We start from the raw sequence: 13,654 nt of genomic DNA, 5'->3' as shown, positions 1-13,654 counted from the left end.
TAATTTGAATGAAATTGAGATATGGAGAAGAAGATCGTTTAATAATGCAAGAACACGCGGTGGTATGTTTGTAGAATGTTGAAAATTTGCTTAGAGAGAGAGAGGAGAGAGAGAGAGAGAGAGAGAGAAGCTATCCCCAGCATGAAAGGACTGAACCTGTATTTATAGGGGGAGTGCCCTCGTCTGCAGGGGGTCTAGCCTACTTCCGAGAACTCGCGAAAATTGGTTGATTAGGGGATAAATCCTCCTTATCCATGGGTGGATGTGTTTATTAGAAATCTTCTTCGTCTTGGAAGACCCCACGCCTTCAGAGAGTCATTTTTCGCCAGGGAGTCTTCCCTTGGGCTTTCTTGAGCTGATGTAGTCTAAGGTGGCTGTTATTACTTAGGTCAACTAAGTGCTATGTTGGAGCATGGGCTACCATGTGTTTAGGCCCTTTGGACCAAACGACTTTTTGGGCCTTAACTATGGCCCGAACTGTGGGAGGTCCTGGGCCACCATCCTCCTCCGTAGGCTTCTTGTCGCTTAGTTTAGCGGTGGGCTGGGCTATCCTAGGCACCCCCATCAACCGTACATCTTAAAAAGATAAAAAGAAAAATACGAATCAAACAAAAATTGTTGTGTCAGGCACAATACTAACATTCCCATATCATCTCTTTTTTCGGGAAAAATGCAAGCCACCTACTTAATATGACGTATGTGCCAAAATATTTTCCTATTAAAAAATGTTAAACTATATGCGCCACGAGTGCAATTTACATTAAGTTTTAAAAATAAAATATTATTTTATGTTTAATTATATAATATATTATTAATTCCTATAAAAATGGGATGATTCAAAAAAATCAACGGTCCAAAAGAAAGAAAGATGTGAAAAGAAGCCAAAGAAATGCAAAGCCTAAGGTGCTCTCCAGAAGGCACAATTTGGGTAAGGGAACGCCCCTAAGAAGGCTAGTCCGGGTAAAGCCCCTAGGAAATCCACTAGGAGGTGCCCCCAACAAATGAATTGGCCATAAGGAAGTTTAGGGACTTGAAATTCCACAACCATAGTAAAAGCTCATCTCACATAGCATCTACATTGGTCTAGGTGACATTCATGTAGGATTTCTGGAGGCACACCTCACAGAATCAAATAAGGACCAGCAACCCCCTCAGGGACATACGGCAACTCCAACCAGAAGTAGCTTATAAACCCTAAAAGCTTGGGCTCCATTTGAGAGAAGAAGTCTCCTCAACTACCTTTCTGAAATTTCAGAAAAACATCCTTATCCGTAGAAGATACCTTTATCCACAATGGAACCCTCGAGAATCGTGATTTTTCAACTATCAAGAGATAACCCTTCCCTGAATTTGGGGAATCGCCCAACCGATAAAGACTCTCCATCGAATTTGTGGAGATTCAGTCTCATCTAACAACATTAAAATCATGCTCCACCAAGTACATGGTCTTCTCTAACCAATTTATGGTTGCCAATAAATAGAGTGCTCCCCCAGTAGAAGAAGACATATTTTTACACTTTGTCCCTACATACTATAACTTGCACCTTTATGCTATAACTATAGTGGAACGGAACAATATATTTCGTACTTAGAATTTTGCTTCGATATCATTCTCTCATTTGCACACGAAAATCAAGCAATCCCCACCCCCTTCCCATTCCCCACCCATCACCCCCCTCCTTTACTCCCCATCGTTGTCCCTTTCCCCTTCCCCCCTCCCCTTGTCGGCCTCCATCCCCATTCCTAGCCCCCGTTGTCATCTCCTTCCCCTTTCCCCCTCCCATTGCCCCCTCTGTCCCCATTCCCAGCCCCCCGTTATCGCCCCCTCTCTTTTCCCCTTTCTATCACGGGCCACCATCCCCATTCCCAACCCCCCTGTTTCCCCTTCCATCCCATCTCTCTATATATAATTGCACTTATATATGTAAATATATTACTTATAATACTTTTTGTTAAAATTTACTAAAATATATATTCGTAAATACATAATTTTAGATTTATACAGTTATTTGAATTAAGTAAAATCTAAACAATTGATCCACTAATCAAACAGAAAATTTTGAAATCAATTCAATAGTTCTTAAATAAGACCATAAATTTAATTTTATAATTAAAAAATTAAAAAAAGCGCGTAAATTACACAAAATCATGTCAACAGATAAATCGCTCAATGTAAAAAAATACAAGAGAAACTAATTTATTAAAATAAAATATTATAGACGAATAATTTACTCATTTACAACACCAATGAAGCCACATCTTTTTATATTAGCATCATATATGAATTTATTTTTATTTTAATTTTTTGAAAGAAAAATTAATATGTGGTTCCGATGGTGGCCTTTTCCAATTGGATGAGTTGGTCAAATCGCAACCCCACATGGTATGAACTCGGCATAAACGAGGGAGGTAGGCAGATTTGGTTGTTGAACATGGAATGAGACTATGCCATCTCAATTTGCATTCAAATCTTTTGGGAATTAGAGTAAGACAGCATCATCCGTCCATCCACGTGTTGAAGAATGTAATGATGAGGGAGGGACAGGGACTCGTTCTGCCACTCACCTCAATACCCAATCATGGGACGCCTCATTTCAGGGTCTACTGTACCAAATGTTAGGAGAAAATTCAGAGTATTGAATGGGAGATAATAAAATAATAATACTATAAACATGATGGTGAAAAAGCTCATACAATTACAGGGCTTATATTAATTTGGAAATTGTATTTTTCGATTTGAAGTCTTCAATCCAAATTCTTGTCTTGTTTTCAGAGCAGAGTTGGAAAAAGGATTTGGAATAAATACAGATCCGGAAATTGCGCATTTAGTAATAACCAGTTGATTGATTAAGCAAAATTTAGGATGATGAAACACTAAATCCAATAGCAAATGACTTTTTGGCTTGGTTGCTGTGAGTAATTACGAATGTCTCCAACTTTCTTTATGTTGCAACCAAACACAATCATTTCAGCTAACACTTAATTATCAACACACAGGAAAAGGACCAAAGTTGATGAAGGATGGATTTGGTGGTATTGTTATTATTATTAAATCTTAAAAGCTGCCTGCTACTCCTGTTGGCTGTTGCTGTTGCTGCTTATAAATTCATAACTTTCTTACAATCAACGCAAATCGTGGAGAGAGAATCTGTAGGGAAAGTTAAAAGAGCAGAGGAAGAAATATATAAAGGAAACATAATGTCGGAGAAATGGGGTATATGACAACCACCCCACATAATTTCACAGATGATATAGCATAGTCGATATACCAATACCCATCACAAGGGTCATGGATGCTATTCAACAACATTTGAACATGACAGAAAAAACTGTGATGCACCATCACACGCGCAGTCGGTCATATAAATGCGTTTCTTGCTATGATGAATCGATAATAACAAAAACTAATTATAACATCATATGAATCTCCGTCCACCAAAAACAGCCCCATTAGACGGGTTTGACCGACAAGGGAAGAGTGGTCATTGGAAAATTATAGGCACCAGAACATTACATGTCATGTTCCCTATACCAGTTTCACCATATGCAACTAGAAGACAACCACCTTCCCCCAAACTTCCCCACCCAAAACAAGAAAGAAATGAAAATGAAAAATCACCAATTGTCGACGAAAATGAGGAGAAAAAGCTGTTCTGCCTATGGGTGGGATATGTGTTCGAATCTGATTTTCTTCCTAACTGGAAGAATTCCTTCTTGCGGCATACACACGGTAAGCAGCTAACCCAACAATGGCCACAGCAGCGCCAACTGTAAGCAGATAGATGGATAGAAGGTTTCGCATTATATTGAGTGAAAGAGTGCTTAGTAATTGAAGATGCAAGATAAGCTTTTCAAACAAGCATTATGGTTTTCTAAAATAGTTGAAGATCAAAGAACGGTTATGAGCAAAATAGAGATATCATCATGAAACAAGTGAGTTTCCGTACTCACTATTCACATGTTTATCAGCAACCTGTTCTAAATCTAAATGAAAAAAAGGTAAATCAAGAGGTATTCTAGGCACAAAGGGAAAAAAACATCAAACGAACAATTAAACTTTCAAGCAACGATATGGAACGCCAGTGTTATTTTTTTCAAGTCTTAAAGTTTGTGAATCCAGATTGTGTTAACAACCATGACATATCAACAATATTAGGACAATATAAATACACTTCCTGCAATGGAGCGAAAATTTTGATTTCAACAAGCTTGCAAGAGAACAAATGAAAATGATGTTCGACAATACCTGATACAAACACGAGGGAGCGATTGATAAGCCTATGATACTGCTTACGGCTTTTTCCGGCCGATGTTTCAGGAATGCTCAAATGAGGGTGTTCCGCCGCCCTCACAATTCTCTGAAATATGTTACTGAAATCTCCCAGCTTTGTGCTGAGAGGTATAGGTGCCTCTATCCCCATGTCCTGGCTTACCTGTTTAATTCCATAAAACTATCAGCTTCTGAAAGAAGAAACAAACATCCATTATGTTGCAAACAGAAGCTCCAGTGTTCTATAAATGCAACATTTTTCTCCATGCATTTTTTAAGGTTCACATGTGAGATACAGATCCACAATAAAATCGGAGGGGTTACAAAAAGGATGAGTTTACGATCAACCTAGCACCCCAGAGCATAGCTTTTGATTAGAAAAGGTTACATCTTTTATGAATTCCTAAGCTAGATCACTCAATTTACGGTCAAATGTGATTGAGATTTCATTGGTGCAGGCTTCAACAAATTTGTCTCAGTCTGCTTCAAAAGGGAACAAGCTGAAGCCATTCAAAGTCCCTGATTCATGCACAGCATACAAGGACTACCAGTAAACAAACATAGGAAGAGAGGCTATAGGAGCGGATCTTTACCCGTGTTGAGTCTTGAATCTCAGTCAGGAAAGGGTCAAGATCATCTTTAGCAGCAACAATTAGACAAGGCACCTCATAACCAGTAGCTTCCCCTTGACTGGCAACATCCACAAGCATCTCGGTCGCTTTCTCCCACGAAGGCTCACGAGAACTGGTATAGCAAAAATCACACTCTGTAAATTATAAATGGTAATTGCAATTTCATGTGTTGACAACTGGAAAAATTTATTTCTGCCTCATCACAATCTTTGTACTCTAATTTTTTCTATCAAACGGTATCAACAGGTGTATTCTTGTTGTCAGATCATGCATGAAATATTCATACTTGCACATACGATGGAAAATCTAATCAAGACAACTACAGGATTTCACAAGGGATCTGCACGCAAGTTCTGTAGTTTGCAACTTGAGGCTGATTTATGTGGACTTTCTATCACAAGCTTACAATGTTACAATTCGAAATAGTTCTTTTATGCAATATTTTCTTCATTAGGATGATTTTCTCATCCAAGTAGTTTGATATCAACTGATTGAAGGTGCTTTTGCTTTCTTAGAATGTAGGAAAGGAAAAGCGTGGCAGCAGTGTGATTGTCATGTAGAAGCAATAGCTGCAAAGAACTGACGAAAGAGACCATTTTGACTGTGAAAGATCAGGACAAAGCTGATTGTGATGCATGTTTAGCATAAATGCCTTGGTTTTTCCACATTAAAAGACTATAAATCGACATGTATGTTAAGGTAATTTCTTAGTGATTGCTGGTATTAGAAGGGACCAAAAGATGTATTGAAATATCAAATCCAAGACCCGCATTACCTATTTTTCCTCAATGCTTGCATTGTTAATACTAATTTAATTTGAGTATTTTACTATGACAAAATATAAAAGTCATCCATCAGATGCAATTAAATAATAATTAAAGACGCAAATCAGCTACCTGTCATGAACAAACACTGCCACATCACACGCAGCCAAAGCATCCTTCTTAGATAGTAACTCTTTCACACCTTCCTCAGGAATTTCTCGCAACACAAGCGTCTTTTTAACTCCCTGTCAAGATGCCAAAAAATACTTATTCAAAAACACATGTTTTTATGGATGAAAGGCAATTCGCAAAGGAGCATATGCTAAAAGGTTCCCTACACAGAGTCTTTATAGTACCTCCGAACATAAAGTTAGACATTCCTTAAACATGTAACAAGACTCACATGGAAGCAGCATCAAGGACATCATTTAGGATATAAAATATTTCTACTTAGAGCAAACTCTTTCCTAATGTTAACTTAGGATTTAAGTAAACAATTTATCACATGGCAACTAAGGACGCAACCGATTTCTCTTAGGAAACATTTGCAAAAGTGGCATATTTTTCCTGAAAAAATCTTTGATTCAACGAATTTTGCTGATAGCATTTAGAGCTCCTGTCCAACAAAGAGCTTCAATGTTGAAAACGCCAATTTAGTTTTTCTTCTTTTGTAACATCTCCAAGTTCTGTGAAAACTAGCAAATATCTACCAGCAATCATCAGTTCTCTATATTTGTCTGGATTTTCTATTCTCATTTGATTAATCTCAAGATAAGGTGATGGCAGCATATTATCCTATCACTATCAATCATTCACAACACATTATCATATCACATGAACTACCCTCAGTTTCATATTACCCCTTGCAAACCTGTCCAAATAAATCTAGTCCTCATGGTCCATTGGACTGGTGTTGGGTGGGATGGTTTCAGATCCACACAGGTGTACACGTAACAATTTTAATCTATTGAAGCAGATTTCATAATTCCATAATATTAAGCAAGCATATGTTAGGACATATAATATGTCTGTCAACTCATCCAGACAACATATTCCTGCAAGCAAGCTTCTTGTGCCAAGTCTTCAAGACTTCAACTCAAAGCAATCATAAGATAGGAGGATACTTACTGCAGGTTGATCAATGACATTAACAGCATATCGGTCACGAGTTGTTGAAACATATTCTTCAGGGAAAGGCCTATAAAATGGATGAGCATATTTCCGTAAGAAAAATAAAATAATGCATCTGAAAATACTTTCTTGTTGAGTAGATGCCAAAGGTACCTTCCAATAAAAGAATTCAGTAAAGCAGATTTTCCGGACTCTTTTGGTCCAAAGACAAAACACTGATACACAGTTCTATCTGTTTGCTGCTTCTTACGATCTACACGTCTTCTTCGAGTTACACGTATGGCAGATGAGGGATCGCCACCATAACCTATGTATATAAGGGTCTCCACGCTACGAATTGGATCTAGAAGGGTCATAAGGGCCCACTGCAATGCATTTAATTGTCAGAGTGGGAGCAGAAAAGATATTTAGTTTGCAGAAAAGGCTTTATGTCGGCAAAAATATTGTGTCAATTTAAGGGGGCAAGTGCAACTGTAGCGACACACCTATGCAGGCTGCCCCAGCCACACACAAAATCATGAGTAAGCTTCATAGGATTTACCATGCCCTCATCGAGGTATCCAAATTAATTTTCTTTTTTGATTTTATTTTCATAAACTGTATGGGTCTGATTTTTTTTTTTTTTTTTTGGGGGGGGGGGGGGGGGTTGCTAAATATTTTTTCTGGCGCAGACAAGGATCAGCACATTGAGATACACAAAAACAATGGGAAAGGATGAGAAACAGACAGACTATAGTTCAACAAAGTCGTGAAGAATAATGACTCATGGGTTATGATGAACAGCATTTTCAATGGCAGAACAAACACAACACAGACCAGTGATAAAAACCCATCAAGTGATAGGCCTCCCAGAGCAGTCTTCTGCGCGGCTTCCACATATGGTGCTTCATTCCAAGGACTAAATTCCAAAAAGTTAAGCAACATCAGTGAAAAGTCAAAACGACAACTGCTTTATGTAACAAAATAATCACAGACGAAAAAACAAAATTTCCAGCTTAAACCACTTACTTTAAACTGAATTTGAGTGAATATCAATATGGCCAGAAAAATATACTAGAAATAACTTGCTTCTAAGCTTTCAGAATTCTTTAGAGTATGCTCACTATATCCACTACACTACAAAGTTCAATAAAGAAAATGTGTGATTCTAGGTTTTCCATGTTTTTTCTCTAAAAGAACATGAGGGAAGAGACATCTAATTTAAGAAGAATGGTTATAACAAAGTGATAATCATGAGCTCGAATTTCAAACCATTGGACAAACGTAAATGAGTTGTTTCATATTACTTTTCAGGCGCTGTGGAAAACAAATCTTCAAGCTCGGCAGATCGAAGAGCTCCATCCTGAATAGCATGAGAACCAATAATCAATATTTTGATACCTCATGGAAGAAGAATTCAGTGGAAAAAACCACCAGATCAACACATGATATCAGTAAATAACCAAAAAAGTAGTAAAATGTGGAGTTAAATAATTGAAAATATTACCATTAAAGTGCATATTCATACTTGACAGATCTTTTATAGGAGTCTCAGAATATGAAACTACTCAGCATTGTCAACCATTTCTTTAACAAGAGACTCAATATTCCAAAAACTCTGTTCTTAGAAAAACCATGAAGAGCAACACAAGCAATAATTAGGCTTCAAGCTCTGTATAAACAGTAGCAGAAAATGCACTTTCAGGCAACAGTGCTGGCTTCAGCCTTACGTATTCTACTCAATCAGTCATCGAAACAAGCACCACAGTACTTCAAACACATTCAGCATCATTATTACTCTTCCAACCCAGTTAAAAAGCAACCCAAATTGCTGATTGACACTGCAATGAACAGGGTCCAACTCTATATTTATCTGCCTTCAAAGTTAATGTGCTTGATAAACTACACAATGAATTCAGCATCAGTGCTTGTAAAAAAATCTTAAGGTAAAAGTGGGATGTTCTCCAGCTACTCAGTTCTGTTGCCAAGCCTAATTACAGTTCTTGAATGGGTTGTGTAAGGTACATTTTCAAATGCAGGACACTATCCAAGACAGTACAGGAAAATAAATGCATAAGTGTTGTTTATTAAGCAACAACTGCAGGTCACATACGGAAACCTAATTACGTTTTCCATCTCAAAGTGACATTAATTGATAGATGGTCCTTTTCCCGATTAACAGAATCTACAACAGGGCATTTGATGACCTGAACTTACGAAATTCCAAACTGATAGAATACATTATTTAAGTATGATATAAATGAGAAACTATGTTCAACAACAAGAAGAGAGCAAAAAATTTTTGAATTATTATTCAATAATAAAGGCTCAAATGAAGAAATATTTTAAGGAATCAACTGAAACAACAATGTATCAAGCTTTAAGTAATAAACACATGCAGATATATCTAGGAAGAGACTTTACGTACACCATCAACATCGAAGGTGAAGAAAATTTTTCTGAGAAACTCCACAGCTTCAGTAGTTAACTCCACACTCTACACAAATGAGAATCAGGTGTTAGCAATTTAAATACAAAGACAGGGTCTTGAGGAAATTACAGCTTTAAGTAGGACAACCACAGAGTGAAGGGGTCTTACAATTTCCCAAGAATTTCATGCAGGTGCCTAGGACTCGCTGGACTTGTGGTACTTCCATAGATAGATCATTATCATTTTGTACTAGCAGCTCATTTCAATTTAAAGAAACAGTACATAATAAAACCTAGCAACTAATATTCATGAGATCCTCTATATGTTTCTCTGAAATGAATGTTTATCTACTGAAGAGAAGCTTATAGATTCTTCCACAACAAAACAGACCTCCAAAGTATGAAAAGAGATAAATTAAACCTAAACTTAATGTCAAAGAACTACTAGCATATCCAGGTGTCTTAAAGGGAAGAAAACCCAAACAAAGGGGTGGCAATTACAGTTACCCAACACCCATGTCATCTTAAAGAAAGTGAACACAAGATATCAATAGATAACAGAAACATGAAACAATAGGAATACTTCTGATATACTGATGTTCAAAATAGCAAGAAGAAAGAAACAACTACAGGAATCCCAACTACTTGGATGAGGATAACTGGGAACGGGCTTAAACTAACTAGAAAAAGGTCTTCCAAACAATAATCTTTTACATAGTTCATACTATTTGTTATTGGAATTCGGAAAGAAACATTACCTGGTCTGGATATCTCTTTATGGGGGGTGGTAACTGATCATCACGAAGTCTAATTTCATTGTTATATCCAAATTTCCGAAGGACAGTCCATGTTGTCTCCAAACGTCCCTTCTCAATAAAAAGTGCATGGAGAAACAAAAAGCCGGTCAATGTAAGACCACGATCATCAACACCTTCCGGCAATTTCTCTTGCACAACCCTTTTAACACCAACTATTTCAGATGGTTGTAGTGGGGCATTGAAACACTTGACCTGCATATTTATTACTATATCATGTCAGAATAGCAGCTAATGCAGGAAAGTTATTATCATATATGATAAAAATACTGCAGAAATGCAAAGTTTTAAACAGAATTAGAAGAACTGCACCTGAAAGTCATTCAACTCTGCATCACTGAGGGCACCATCTCTGTCATGATCGCAGAGAATAAAGATCCTTTTCAAAGCCCTTACACACCGTGGTTTCAGAACTTGTTGCTCCTGATCAAATAGTGGAGCAGTCGGATGAAGCACAGCTTTTTGCGCATAGTAGAAAACCTCAGGAATCTGCAAAAGGTGACCGCCATTACTTGAGAAACTTGCCTTAATGCATAAAGCATGGAAACAAAGAAGCCCAAAAGTGTTCCATAACAGCCAAATCTTAAGCAGATTAGTGATTAGCATAGAGCCAGAAAACTTCTATGAAATGAGATCATCAAATTACATATTTCAGATATGTCAATGTTTCATTGTTGATAAAAGTAGATGAAACTGAAATACATTGACAATGGAGACATATAGGTGGTTAGAAAATAAGACTGCTTCACAGTACATAGAAAATTAATTGCATTTAAGTCTCTAAGATGCTAGCATCAAATCTAACAAAATCTAAACCTTTTCGCATATTAGTAAAATGTAAGTATACTAACCTGAATATGGTTTAGCGCAGAACATTCAATACAAGTTTCAATCTCCCGGAACTGTTGCATTATTGGTGACATAACCTGCTCCAGACTAACAGGCTGTTGATCACCTCTCTTATCTAGCATGCAACCCACCACAATGACAGGCACTTTAACCTGCCCAGGGATGTACAAGCTAAATCACCCGAGTAAATTAAGCTAAAATTAAGACAAACAAGAAAAATTATTCATTCCAGCATTTTAAAAAGCATTCTGAAATATTAGATAACAACTAGAGTAGGAATTATTCAAGCTCAAGCACACAGTAATAGAACTTCAATCAATTCAATAGCCAAGCTCTTGTCTAATTACCTCTAATCGCCTTAGTTCAGGGAGCCAGTAAGTACTTAATCTGTCAAGAGTTTCAGGTCTATCACATGCATAAGTAAGGACAACGGCATCAGCTCTCGTCAGTTCTTCAACAAGCTTGCCTCTGTTCTCAGGACTGCAGTCAATTGAATTGGCAAAATGTTATCAAATTTCAATGTAGAAGGGTATCAACTGAAAAAGTATATGTAGTAACTATAACAAAACCTAAAGATACATAACCACAAAACCATGCAGTTAAAAATATGAATCATTTCGTGACTTAAACTCAATGCACGAGGTAGCCTGCATGAAGAGAAAATATACCCCTAACCACAGACACTCACGCACATTATTTTGATTGATATATTCATAAGGCTGGAATTCGAAATAGCTTTCTAACCAGACAAAGCATGTTTCATGATTCAGCTATACACAAATGTTCACACATTTTGGGGTGAATTTAAACTCACGTGCATCAATATAGGCATTTAGTTACATATTTTCACGATACCAGTTTCCACCTCGCATGCACATATATTCTTAATTTAATGTGCATACTAAATTGTACAATACATCCAAACGCACACATAAACTTATATACAGCAAACAACCGCAGTGCTTCAAAATTGGAGGAACAATTACAAACAACAGTCGGAGTTTGACAATCTCCAAGTACCACCCACACATACAACACCAAACGCGAGCAAATTAGGGGCCGAAACTCCACTAACTCTTCCAAATCCTAAACAGTAAACACAACCCAATTGCAATTTTTCTCGCCAAGCTTCAACAGACAAAAAGGAACTGTTCAAAGACCTCGAGGAAGTATCAATAATGGTGACAGGAACCCGGTCAGGATACAAGTCCTCGGGGAGCCTGGTGGGCGGCAACACCGGGGGAACATTGGTCGGAAAGTTCTCTGCGGCGGCTGTAACTATCAAACTCGACTTCCCGGTCTTCGCATCGCCCGCCACCACAATTCTCACAGCATTCCCCGCAGCACCAGAAGCTGAAGCACCTCCCGCCATTCACGGCCACCACTGCAGGAAAATATGATCTCAAGATTACAGATTTATGTGTGCTTAAACGCTGTTGGTGATTGATTTGACAGCTCGATAAACCCTTCACGGAGAAAAAGTCAATATGATTAAACAATTATCTACCAACTCAAAATCAATGGAAATACGAGCAAATACACACGCACATAACATACCTTGAAGAAAGGGAATACCGAGAGATAGCAGAGAAATGAGAGAGGTTTCTTCTCTTCACAGAAAAATGGTTTCCTTGTCTAGAACATTTGCACCGAGGGTTTAAAGCGGAGCTGCAATAGCAGAACTGTAAGATACGAGGGATTTGATCAAACGGCGTAGGTGAACATACAGGTTGTGCGCGGTGACAGGAGATAATTTTGGTTTAGTAAGCTGACTTGGGTTATTCAGCCGGGCCTAAGCCCAATTTGATTAAACCGTAGCCCAATAAGTGAAGAATTTGGATAGTGGTTTGGGCCTCTTGATTTTATGGGCCCAACAATTAGCCCACTGAATCAACGGCGTTGAGAAATCATTACATGCTACATATGCATAACACCTTGTAACTCTTTAACTTCAATTATTGATCATAATCTATGATGGAATGGAATAATAGCTCTTTCATTTCTTATGATCTAACAAAATCAAATTTTATCATTGGTGCACAATATTATAAAACATTGTTTACTTCGATTAATTTACCGACAGCTTATTTTCAAATTATTAGTAGGGATTAATTTATTCGGTATTTTACATTGTACTGATATATCATAGTAAGAAGTAGAAAATCTCGAGTATGAATAAAAATTGATTAATATTAAGCTGTACAAATAAAGGAATATTTGTAACGTTGTTGTTTTGATATTACTAAGATATATATATATATATATAATGCTAGCAACAAGTTGTTCGTTTAGAGATATCTTGACCTTGAGTATCTTTAGCTAAATTTTTGCAAATTTTGAAATAGAACCTGCAAAAAATGCATTTGCACTCTCACTCCCGAATCAAATTGTGAAAGGGCAAAAAACAAGAATTGAGCATAATGAAGCACTAATGAGTTATAACGTAGGCGTGGAATGCTTAAATTATTCGTGCTTTTTGTGTACATGTTCCAAAAATGAGTTACCCTTTACTGGAGAGGAGAGGCTGACTTTTATAGCCAATGCCTACCGAGCGAAGATGTGTGATCCCTTGGAGCTCAAGTCAGTAGTTGCTGCAGATAGGCCTCCTATGAATCTGGAAGCGATTGGCAATAATGTTGAAAGATTTTGTTCGGTGAGGGTTCTTGTGATTAGATAGGTCTTCTAGTAGAATATGCCCCTAAATTTTTAAGGAGAGTGTTTGAGTAATATGAGATGATCGGTCTAGATCCTTGGTCCTCGTCACAGATTACTGACCAACCTCCT

The 13,654-nt window shown here is 37.5% G+C and overlaps 1 protein-coding gene across 2 annotated transcripts; it reads right to left on the bottom strand.

Annotated features, from left to right (window-relative positions):
• Positions 1-3,358: 3,358 nt before the first annotated feature.
• Positions 3,359-12,606, bottom strand: MIRO1 (MIRO-related GTP-ase 1). Of its 2 annotated transcripts, none has more exons than XM_011077205.3 (15): positions 12,428-12,606; positions 12,031-12,336; positions 11,218-11,350; positions 10,873-11,022; positions 10,334-10,510; positions 9,965-10,216; positions 9,205-9,273; positions 8,084-8,139; positions 7,614-7,695; positions 6,951-7,162; positions 6,795-6,864; positions 5,799-5,911; positions 4,864-5,014; positions 4,247-4,433; positions 3,359-3,768 (listed from the first exon to the last, which is right to left on the bottom strand). In XM_011077205.3, exons 2-15 carry the CDS (start codon positions 12,240-12,242, stop codon positions 3,695-3,697), a joined length of 1,938 nt encoding a protein of 645 aa, XP_011075507.1. In that variant the 5' UTR covers positions 12,243-12,336; positions 12,428-12,606; the 3' UTR covers positions 3,359-3,694. The 2 variants fall into 2 exon arrangements, with proteins under 2 accessions (XP_011075507.1, XP_011075508.1); XM_011077206.3 differs by having other exon boundaries at positions 12,031-12,254.
• Positions 12,607-13,654: the final 1,048 nt, after the last annotated feature.

This window comes from Sesamum indicum, linkage group LG4 (assembly GCF_026168435.1).
Source record: "Sesamum indicum cultivar Baizhima isolate 11 linkage group LG4, ASM2616843v1, whole genome shotgun sequence".
In the NCBI taxonomy this organism is placed as follows: domain Eukaryota; kingdom Viridiplantae; phylum Streptophyta; class Magnoliopsida; order Lamiales; family Pedaliaceae; genus Sesamum; species Sesamum indicum.
The sequence above is the reverse complement of the archived record's forward strand: the minus strand, read 5'-3'. Positions and strand labels throughout refer to the sequence as shown.

What these genes read in the sequence shown, in the direction of transcription:
- MIRO1 (XM_011077205.3), bottom strand. Translation starts at nt 12,242, where the DNA reads ATGGCGGGAGGTGCTTCAGCTTCTGGTGCTGCGGGGAATGCTGTGAGA. An exon ending in ATTATTGATACTTCCTCGAG is followed by an intron (nt 11,351 to 12,030) that starts GTCTTTGAACAG and finishes AATTGACTGCAG; the next exon opens with TCCTGAGAACAGAGGCAAGC. An exon ending in GCAGTGTTTGTTCATGACAG is followed by an intron (nt 5,015 to 5,798) that starts GTAGCTGATTTG and finishes TTGCTATACCAG; the next exon opens with TTCTCGTGAGCCTTCGTGGG.